The 11,006-nt window shown below is 52.4% G+C and overlaps 1 protein-coding gene across 1 annotated transcript in view; it reads left to right on the top strand.

The window, feature by feature from the left end:
- Positions 1-11,006, top strand: part of Thada (thyroid adenoma associated) — a 321,327-nt gene that overhangs the window by 278,074 nt on the left and 32,247 nt on the right. The window contains 1 exon segment of the mRNA XM_013517530.1: positions 56-187. Coding sequence (XP_013372984.1) covers positions 56-187 — 132 coding nt within the window.

Genomic DNA, 11,006 nt, shown 5'->3' with positions numbered 1-11,006 from the left:
TTTTTTTTTTTTTTTTTTTTTTTTTTTTTTTTTTTTTTTTTTTTGGTCTTCTCAGAGTTGCAAGATACACTTGCTCTGTGGAGATGTGTCCTCACCCTCCTACAGAGTGAAGAGCAAGCCGTACGAGATGCAGCCACAAAAACCGTGACGACAGCACTATCACAGGAAAACACCTGCCAGTCAACAGGTACCTTCTTCTCATCCTTCGCATCATGTTATTGCTCTAGGACCGCGATGGGCAGACCTTTCTATGAATAGCCAGATAGTGAACGTCTTAGGTTTTGTTGGCCAGTCAGTCTCTGTCCCAACTCCATCATTTTAGTGAGAAAGCAGCCATAAATAATAAGTAAAACAGCTGAGCATGGTGATGCCTGACTGTCATCCCAGCTACCCAGGAGACTGAGGCTGGAGGATCCCAAGTTCCAGCGCAGCCTGGGCAACCTAGTAAGACCCTGTCTCAAAATAAAAAATAAAAAGGGCTCTAGATTCAGATCAGTGATGGAGCATCCCTGGGTTCAGTCCCCAGGGCTAAAAATAAAAATGAAAAGAAAGAAAGAAGGAAAAAAAGGGTAAACAAATAGGCTTAGTGTGTTCCAGTAAAACTTTATTTACAAAAATAGAAGTCTTCCCAGATTTGATCTACTGGCCGTAATTTGCTAGCAGACATCCTAGAGAAAAACTGTTTTCAGAAGTAGAAATTTAATAAATAGTGTTTGGTCTTTGTTAATTATATAGTCATCTGTTTTAAATAAGGCTAAGTCTTGATTCTCTCTGTGGTTACATAACCCAAGAATAACAGATCCATCATTTTGTTCCTGCATGAGTGTTTGCCCATGACAGAATCATGACCACGTACAAGTTTGCTTTCTCCTCTTTGTGCCTTGGCTCCGTGTTTAGTAAGGCCATTAACCCAAGAAGCAGGACAGATGGAGAAAGCAGAGCCGGGTCTGAGCTCAGATCCGCAGTCTGAGCCGTCACAGTCCTGGGCTGTGGGGCTGCCTTGTGTGCTGCAGAAGGGAACCTGCCTGAGAGTAGAAAATGGGCTGCAGGAGGAAAGAGACAAGAAACAGTTGGCGTGGCAGCACAGTCACCCCTCTGTCCAGCGGCCATGTGGAGAGGGACAGTGTTGGTGGATGCCCCGTGCCTAGGGATGGGTGTCCAGAGGGGTGTCTAGGTTAGCCAGCCCGGTGAGCGGAAGAACACGGTTCTGAGGCAGGCTCACGAGCTGAGCTACGTTCCCCACAACAGACAGCGCCTGGGAGAGGCAGCGCCGGCCAGCGTTTGTAACTGGCTCAGCCTGCGTGGGGGTGGGGAGTGTTCACTGGAGGGACCCTGGCATGTGGGACCTTCCTGGTGTCTGAGTCCCCAGCCGTAAGGGTCGGTCTGCATTTAAGATGCTGGTTTTGCACAATCTGTAAGTGATTGTGCTCCAGAGCAAGTTTAGCCTCTCCATGGGAAGTCACATGAACAGTGGTACGAAGGATGTGCATGCCATGTTGTGCCCGCCTCAGCCCCTCACCAGACTTCTCCACATCCAAAATTCTGCTCCTGTTGGTGTATTCCTTTTTCTAATTGCTGGTGTTCCTCAGAAGATACTAGAAACTCCCAGCAGGGACTCAGTAGATTTCTCCAAGGCTCTCTCCACCAAAGATGGGAAAGAATTTCACAGTGAGCTCACAGGTGAATTTCTTCCCTTAATCTTTGATATATAGGTTTTACCCTACTACTTTTATTTCTTTCAGAGGTTTTCTAAGTTCATTTACAGTAAAAATGTATTACCATATTCTCCCATCCCTTTTTTTTTTTTTTAAGAAATAGATATCAGTTGGGCATGCTGGCACATGCCTGTAATCCCAGCACTCAGGTGGCTGAGGCAGGAAAATTGCCAGGAGTTCGAGGCCAGAGTGGGTTACATAGTTGAAGGCCAGCCTAAACTACATAGTAAGACCATGTCTCAAAAAAAAGGAAATAGAAATTAATAATTCTAGATTGAGTGCCATTTGCACGTCAAACTGTACATATGAAGCCACTAAAAGAATAAAAAAATGTAAAATCCTGCTTATCTAGTGTTGTATTCCTCATCCTGGTCTTAAAAAAGGAGTTGAGATGTGAAAAGAGAAAAAACTCTGTAACAACTAAATGCAGTTTAGTTGGACTAGATCCAGCATTGGTGGAGGAAGGCCCTACAGGAAGCTATTACAACAACGAGCCACGTTGGAGTGGTGTCTATAGACTGCAATTGATAGGACATTTCCTGAATTTGATAACTGCACTGTGGCTTTGTAAGAGTATATTTTTTATTCTTAGGAAGCGTACACTGAACTATTAAGGAATAAAGACATATAACACCTCCAACTTACTTTCTGTGGTGCAGAAAAAATAACACTATGTGTGCATGGAAGTGTTAAACACAAGGAGAGTTGCTAGCTTGCATCTTTTCTGTATGCATGAAATTATTGATTAAATGTTTTTATAAAATCTATTTTTACTAGAAAAAACCAACACAATAAATACTGATAGACTCTCTGATTGGTTTATCAGTAGATAAGCCCTTGGGGTAATTTCTTTCGCATAAATTATGCTAAAATGTCTTGCCCCCGCCTTTAAGAAAAGCACATTTTGAGCGACTGTATCCTGCAAATCACGTTCAAGCCAAGTCCTCATCTTCTGAAGGCGTCGTGCTCTCTGCTCTGCTCTTGGTGGTGCCGATTTTCATAAGCGTAGAATAAAACATTCGTGCTGTAGACTGAAAGATAGCTGAGGGCTAAAAATCACCCCCTAGTTTCGGCTTTAGTTGCTTTAGCCAGCCCTTGCTCCAGAGCAGTTCTGTCATGTTTTAGCACGTGGCCAGGATGCGAAGCAGCTGCCAGTAACTTCCCGTTCCCTCAGTCTACACAGATTTTATAGAATATGCTGCTGATGGTTTTCCCTTTGGTGTTCAGTCACTTATCCCTGTTGAATCTTAGATGCCATGAAAATGCATGTCATTTATTTTGTCCCCTAAATCCCTAGTTTAATAAATACTACAGTAAAATAATATCATCAAGTTGTATTACTATGTAACGTCTTATTTGAGAAGTCAAATTTACAGTAAAAACACTAAAATAAAAATTCACTGTGGGGTCTCAAGGGAGGGAGTGGAGCTGTCCAGAGGATGCAACAGGTGACACAGAAAGAGGTCAGGGTGAAGGAAAAGCTGGAGCTGGGGGAACCTGGAAGCTGCGGGGACAGCAGTGAGTGGACGTGTGCGATCAGAAGCCAGGGGAGGCTGGGAAGCCAGAGGAGCAGGAAAGAAGCCCAGGAAAGCAGGAGTGACGTTGAGTTCTGGGGCAGCAGCCAGGTCTGGAGGCTGTGGGAAGCTGCAGAGGGTTGTAAATTTAAGAGTGCTGCTACGAGGCATGGTGGGGGAGCTCCCTCCGGGAGCAGGGTGTGATGTGGGCCAGGGCTGGGGTGAGCGAGGGGGATCTTGGGAAGGGTCACCAGCTGGAAGCTATAGCAGCAGTCCTCAGGAGCCATCATCCATGGCGAAGGGACAGAGAAGAGAGGATGGGAGCCTCAGCAGACTTGGGGTGTGCTGCTTCGGGGAGCTGAGAGAAGCAAAACGTGAGATGGCTTCAAGGTGTCACACTGGGAAGCACTCGGGGAAAGGATATTGCTGGGCCCTGGGCACTGCTGGAGAGTTGGGCTGTGGCGTTCCAGGAAATGATAGTACCAGGAAGCAGGGAAGGCACTCAGACCACAAGGCATTGTGATCTGGGACAAAGTATTCTTTAGGCTTTGGGTAGATCAGCAGTGGAAACTGAGAGGGCAAAGGGGGAACTCCATCTGTGGTGGGAACAGAATGAGGTGTCCTGGTTGTGTCCTGCCCGCTCTGGAACACAGCCCCGCCAGCCAGCAGCCCCTCCTTCACAGGACTGCTCAGGGCTGGCACCTGGCTCTCACCCACGGAGAGCGAGCATCGAGGCGCTGGTTCACACGCACCACCCTGGCGTACCGTTTTGCATACAGTTGGCTCGGAGGATGGATTTGTAGGAGGGATTGGTTAATGATTCTAGAAAACCTGGTGAAAATAGCTCCATACTCAAATAACCCTCCTGGGGGTGGGTGTTGTTCACTTCTGTGCCCGCCAGGTTCTCCTGCTGTCCGGCTGCACTAGCTGGGTCACCTGGAAGGTCAGCAGAGACTGCTGGCTGCACACAGGTCTCTGTGCAGCACCTGCCGCTCCCCCCGCGTTTGCAAGTAGGGACTGAAGGGAGGGGGCGGCCCCCTCCCCACACTACTCTGTGCTGGCCGCAGAGCACACAAAGGGGTCAGAGGAAATGACCTTCCTGGGCCTTGACAGTAAGAGAATGAAATCTGCAGCTAGGAGTGTGTACGGGCAGGAGTCCAGGTGAGGTCTCGCCTTTCTCCTCTCTCTCCTTAGATTTGACTGCAGATCTGGAAACACGCAGAAACTAGCTGTAGTTCAAGGGAGACACAGCCTTCTCTACAGCTGTGTTCCGTCTCAGCTGAGTAGCTCCCTCGCTCCTGTGTTATGTGCCGTAGTGGGTTTAATGTCATAGGGCCTTTGAACAGGGGCCTCCACGTGGGCGTCGCACCACCTGGACAGTGTTCCCGTGTGAAGCATCTCCCCTTGCTCGGCCGCACATCTGCTCGTGTGTCATTCCACACAGCCCTTGTATTCCTGCTCTTCTGTCGTTTTCTCTTCCGTGTGCTGTATAGCTTTATCTCTCTAGCCAGAGAGATGTCTTCTATTAGAGAGACACAGCAGTGGGTGTTGAACACTTCGTGTTGATGGCTCAATCTTTCACCCGAGTCAGTCCCTAATTCTGTAAGGAGGTTGGGGTGCCATTTGCAACAAGCGTTCTGGAACACGCAGGCAGAGCCTCCCACTGGAAGCAGCGCAGGGCACCGTTTGCATAGATTACTACAAGCTTATTGCCTGGCTCTCATGGGCTTAGCATTTACAGTCCCATGGTATTTGGACTTTAGTTACTCTTACCTCTGTGGTGTCGGTTTCAGAACTGCAGGGCCAGAAAGCCAACGTGGGGCTTCAGGGGCCATGGCCATGGGTTCACCGGAGACGCCAAACCAGCCTCCTGGGCATGACGCAGTGACCCAGGGAGAGTCTGAAGCCACAGTGAGGCATAGTGGAGAGGGGAAACGTGAGCACAATGTATAGGACGGGAGCCTTGGCTCGGGCTTCGGAGCTGTAGCCAGGTGGCGTAGAGAAGCTGAGCCCCGGCGGTCCCATAGCCCAGCACACAGCCGGGGAAGAAGGACCAGCATTGCTTGCTCTCCCCTAGTGGGCCTCTCCCACCCACGGCCCTGCTTCCCCTCACACAGAAGCACGCGCACCGCTGTCACCCACTGTGGCCGCCTGTGAGCCAGTGTGAAAGTATGAAAGCTGCTCAGAAGCTCAGCCCTCGAGCAGGCGGGGAGGAAGGCCTGGGAGGAGAGATGGGGAGTGCTGGGTCACTGTGACATTTCACAGTGGCCCTCAGTGAGATGGCTCAGCCAGCAAAGCCTCGGGCCTGTGGGGATTTGCTGTGTGTCATGGAGGGTCACACCCTGGAACCTGGAAGGCTGCGCTGGCTGTTCTGTTCCCACCGGCTCCCAGGGCCGCCCCGGAGCACTGTGCCAGCCCTGCCTGTCGCCTTCCTCGGTCTTCCCGTAGGGATGGGCTCAGATGCACGGTCCTCAGAGCGCGTTCTCGTTCTGAGGTGCGGCACAGGCCCTCTTCTGCGAACGCACCAAGTGCTTATTCGAAAGAAGAGGCACCCAAACCGCCAGAAGTCACCCCACCAGAGTGTGCGCTCTCCGCCGCCTCCCCGTCAGACCTGCGTGCTCTTCAGACGGTTGAAACTTACCTGGCCCTGTGGGTCCTTTGTGCCTGTTTAAAAAACCTGAATCGTTTTCTGACTCAGTCCTTCACTTCTACTTAGGTGGCCGGGAGTTTCTCCCCTTTCTGTGTTAGGTGTGAAGTAAGCAGCGCTCAGGTCGGGGTATTGGTCCGTTCATTTGACAGACCTTCACACGTCTGTCAGGCCCAGCTTCCCGGCCACAGCCACCTCTCCCCGGGCTCCCGCGGAAGCCCCAGCCTGCTCCTCCTGCCGCGACCCTTGTCTGTCTGCAGTTCTTTGTCCTCGTGGGTAATGAGTCAAGAGCTCCTCTTGGGGTGAATCGGCTGGTGGTGTTCTCGTGCTGTCCACCCTCTCGGAATAACACCCAAGCTCTCAGAGTCGCTCACAACGGCCTCCTGCCCCCGGCCCAGCCATTCCAGCGTTCTGGGCAGTCCGCAGCTTCCCAAGCTTCCCCAGCCTCGGGGCCTTTGCGCAAGCTGCTTGTTCCGCTGGGGCTGCCTTCCCTCGCCCTGCGTGGCTCGCTCTGTACCCTCATCTTAGCGTCAGTCCCGTTTCCCCAGGGACCTGCTTTTACCACCTGGACCACAGCAACCACCCCAGTTGTTGGCTGTCACTAACCGTCCTGCTTCCTTCTCTGGGTAGTTTTCAGCTGTTTCTGTCTGTTTTGTTTGCTACTGTGTTGTTAGCACCTGGCATATGGTAAATGCTTAGGAAAAATCACCATTGGGTGATTAGTGAATGAGCAAACGAAGAATATATCCGTCAGAGTAGTTAAGCGCAATAAAGGGTTGGTGTTTTTAGGATTGCCCTGGTGAGGGGGTAAGGATGGGACTGTTTGGATGCTGAGTAGTTAGGAAATTGCCCTGAGGTGGTGAATCCTAGTTGTGGCCCATCATATCAGCTACCTTGGGCCTCACCTTTCCCCAGAAACACTGATCCAGCAAGGAAGCGGTTGAGCATATACTGCGTCTGGGCGCTGTGGCGGACCTGGACCAGCTCCATCTCCCCCTCATCATTCCCTCCTGTCTCATGCAGGGTGGAATTTCTTGAGCAAGAGTTTCGCCTATGAGCACAGGGCTGGCCTAGGGGAGCCCGGCGGGGAGCCTGGTACAGGTGAATCAATCAGGAAGGCTTAGGGAGGCAGCCCCTTCCACCTGGCCTGTCCGACCGCCTCCTCTCTGAGCAGGCCAGTGGTGGGGCGGGGGACAGAGCACCTCATCTCCACCCCTCAGGCACCCTGCTCCATTGCCCTCATGTACTCCTCCGCACGCTGGGAGACCCTTGGTGCCTTTCTCCATTCCGAGGATGAATAAGCATCCGGGCATGGTGGTGCACACCTGTAATCCCAGCACTCAGAAGGCTGAGGCGGAAGGATTGCCATGAGTTCAAAACTACCCTGGACTACAAAATGAGTTCAAGACCATCCTGGACTACATAGCAAGACTGTCTCAAGCCCCTCCGCCAAAAATAACCCTACAAAGATGATTAAGCAGGGTAGAGTGCTTGCCTATATGCACAAGGCCCTGGGTTCACTCCCCAGCACCACAGAAAAAAATTAAGTGAAGATGAGCAAGACAAGGTTCACAGACAAAGTAATGGGCCCAAAGGCCCATGGAGGATAAGTGTGATAACCAGAATTGAATGCTCAGAGCCCCTTGGTGACAGAGGCCTGGCTCTTTCAGCCCCTTAGGTCTGGACCTCAGATCTCAGGGGACAGTGGAGGTTTTCTTTTCATTTTTCTTTTCTTTTCTTTTCCTTTTTTTTTTTTGGTCTGAGACAGGGTCTCACTCAGGGTGGCCTTGAACTCACTTTACAGACCAGGCTGGCCTTGAACTCGTGCCTCAGCCTCGGCCTCAGCCTCCTGAGTGCTGGGATTATAGACATGCGCCGCCCACGCCCAGCAACAGTGGAGGTTTTCTAAAGCCACTGTCGGGTTTGAAAGAAGACTCTTGAGTTCGAACCTGGGAAGGGCGTTGGGGGCTGGGGCAGACACAGCAGGAGGAGAGCAGGAGCCCCCCGCCAGGGTTGCTGGGCCCCTGTTCTCCAGGTCCCTGCCTAGAAGAGCGATCACGTGAAGCTTGAGGAAGGAGGCAGAACTTCTGAACTGCAGCCGGGGACCTGAAGCCCAGGACGGGAAAATGACGCTCCATGCCACACCAGATCCCATGTGACGCAGCAGGCAGCGCTTTGCTGTCCTGCCCCCACGCTTGATTCACGCACAGGAAGGGGCATGCAGGAAGGCACCGCTGGCTGAGGCTCCCCCAGACTGCTGAGGGGCAGAGGAGATGGATGTTCCTTGGAAGGGCTTGGAGGGCCTCCAGCAGCACAGGGGCGGAAAGAACTGAGTGTTCCGTGAAGCCACCATCTCCCAGCCATAAAACCACACCCTGAGATTCCACCGCCTTGGTCTGCCCTGGCCTGTGGGGCTGTCTGGGTGTTTCTCCCTATTGTCAGGAGGGTTCCAGCAAGGAAATACCAGAAGTGAGGAGTTGAAGTCCTGGCTGGCTCTGCCCCGTGCAGGGAGGGCTGGCTGTCAAAGGAAGTGTGTAGGAACATTATCCGCTTCCTCATTCGTTCCTTCAGGTCATGGACCTCGATCAAGGTAGGCTGTATTCCCCATGCCCTCCCCGATTCCCACCAGCTGCAGCGAAGTGTTACAGAAGGGCTCGAGTGGCCACAGCCACCTTGCCTTCCCCATCTGTCACTGTTCCCAAGGAGCCTGGGCCCCTGACGGCCACCTGTGTCTCAGCAAATGCGTCACTGGCAGCCGGCTCCCATGATGCACAGAAGCAATGCTCGCTCCGATCTTCAGTCTGGGAGCAGGTCGCAAGTGCCCGTGAGTTCCCTGGCTGGGCCTTGCTGCTGGGGTGATGAGACTGTTTCCATGGCCTTCCAGTTTGTGTCCACTCTTGCTGTCGTGAAAGCCAAACCCCCTGCCCCAAGTCAACTGACCCTCGGTGGGTGGCGGTGAGCCCCTAGCCTTGGCCCAGCCATCTGGTGCTGTCTTCCCTGTCATGAGGGCTTCCGTTCTCGCTCATGGCCTCAGCGCTCCTCCCTGGGCCCTTCTAGTCCAGAACCTCAACTCACCTCGCTGGGCGCCCGTTCTCACTCAGCCCTGGTTCAGTTAGGAGGACTGAGGACCCTGCTGGCCTGCAGCCCTCTCCCAGTTGCAACTTAGAGCCGATTGTTTGTTTGTTTGTACCGGGAATCGAACTCATGACCTCAGGCTTAGGCAAGTGCTTATGCCGCGGAGCTATATCCCCAGCCCAAAGCCGATCCTTTGGAAACCCCTTCCTGGGCGTTCTGGCCATCCCTGACACCCGTGCCTTGCCCACCCAGTTCATTCCCCCTTAGACTTCCTCCAGTTCCATCAGGTACATGGTTGTCAGACCTAGAATATTACAACATGATACTGACCGAGAAGTCCTGCAAGGCAGGGGCGCCCAAGAGCAGCCCACCCCTGAAGGGCGGGAGTCCTTCCTTGTTCAGCTTCCTGGTGTTCTCCAAAGCGGTGACCTCGTTCTACCCACCACACGCTTCAAATTCCGTGCTCAGCCCCTAGAAGATTTCCTTGTGACGGTGCGGTAGCCCGTCTTCCTGTCCCCACTGCTCTTTCTGAGCATCCACGTGGCAGAGCTCATCTTGGCGGAGCCCTAGAGTGGACAGTGGCTGTGCTGGTGGCGGGGCGTCACGAGGAGGGCCTTCGGGCTTCCTGCGGTGGAACGTGTGTGTGTTACAGAGAGCAGGCTGTGTTAAACCTCTGCACGTCTGTCCTGTTGCTCTGGAAAGAGTGCACGGCATCAGGTTGGACAGGAGTATGCACGTGTGCGGCACAAGAGCAGGATCTTAGGAGATCTTAGGAGGTAGCTCTGGCTGGCTCACCGACGCCTCGTGACAAGCAAAAGCAAGAAGCGTCCCCGTGTATCTACATGAGCAGGGAACCCTTGCCGTATGCAATGAGGGAGCTGGTCCAAAGCGCATTTCCTGTGAGGCGGTCTGCAGGACCATAAGGCCATAATGCCTCTTAATGGAGCGGGAGGGTGCCGAGCAAAGACTGCAGAAAGAGATGGGAGGGAGGGCGGTGGCAGAGTCACACTGAGGAGGGGCCCAGAAATGAAGCCGTGGAGAGGAGAGTCCGGGTTATCTCTTCACAGACCCGCTGGCCACCTGCCTCTGCCTGAGCTCCTGGGCCTGGTAAGGCCTCCTATGCTGTCACCCCGTCCAAGCGTTGCTGACTTCCCAGCCAAGCCCTGGCCCTCCTTGTACAACAAGCAGGCTCAGCGTTGGCTCTCCTGACCTCAGACCAGCGCTGTTCACTCATTCTTCCACCTGCGCCATAATCTGCTTCCTTGTTTGTTTGTTTTGTTCTGTTTTTGTGTGTGTGTGTGTCTTTTTGAGACAGAGTCTTGCTGTGCAGTTTAGGCTGGCCTTGAGCTCACTTTGTAGCCCAGGCTGGCCTCGAATTTGCAAAGATCCTCCTGCCTCAGCCTCCTGAGTGCTGGGATTACAGGCGTGAGCCACCACAGCGACCACTGCTCACAGCTGGACCATAAACTTGAAGAAAACAGAGGCCTCCAGCAGGCCAGGTTGTCATGTTGCATTCTAGAGTGGTTATGTCAGGCTGACACATCTCATTTGTAACATGGTCTGGTTTAGGGGATGGATGTGGACCTAGGGTTTGAGATAGAAAGCTCCACTTAGGTCATGGGGTCCTCTGTCCACTTCCCCAGAAAGTCCTAGGGCCCTCAGTGACCCAGTAATGAGCCTGTTGTTCAAAAAAGGGCTCCCCAGGCACCCCTCCTCCCATCAAACTAGAAAATGATACTCCTCTGTGCTTTTAAAAGCCAGTTAGAGGCCAGGCGCACACCTGTAAGCCCAGCACTCGAGAGGCTGAGGCAGGAGGATCACTGTGAGTTTGAGACCAGCCTGGGCTACATAGTGAGCTCATGGCCAGCCGGAATTGCATAGTGAGACCCTCTCTCAAAAAGACAAAAAAGACAAAAACAAAAAAACAAACAAAAATTATCTTTTCCTATTTAGAAATTTTGCAATTGCTTATCCTGAAGCACCCGGTTACAAAAACCATAAACAGCACCTTCAACTTGCACATAGGTACCTCTTTAAAAAAAAAAAAAAAAGAAC

The sequence above is a fragment of the Chinchilla lanigera genome, unplaced genomic scaffold (assembly GCF_000276665.1).
Source record: "Chinchilla lanigera isolate Chin_1 unplaced genomic scaffold, ChiLan1.0 scaffold00040, whole genome shotgun sequence".
Classification (NCBI taxonomy): Eukaryota; Metazoa; Chordata; class Mammalia; order Rodentia; family Chinchillidae; genus Chinchilla; species Chinchilla lanigera.
This window is presented reverse-complemented; position numbering and strand designations above follow the sequence as displayed.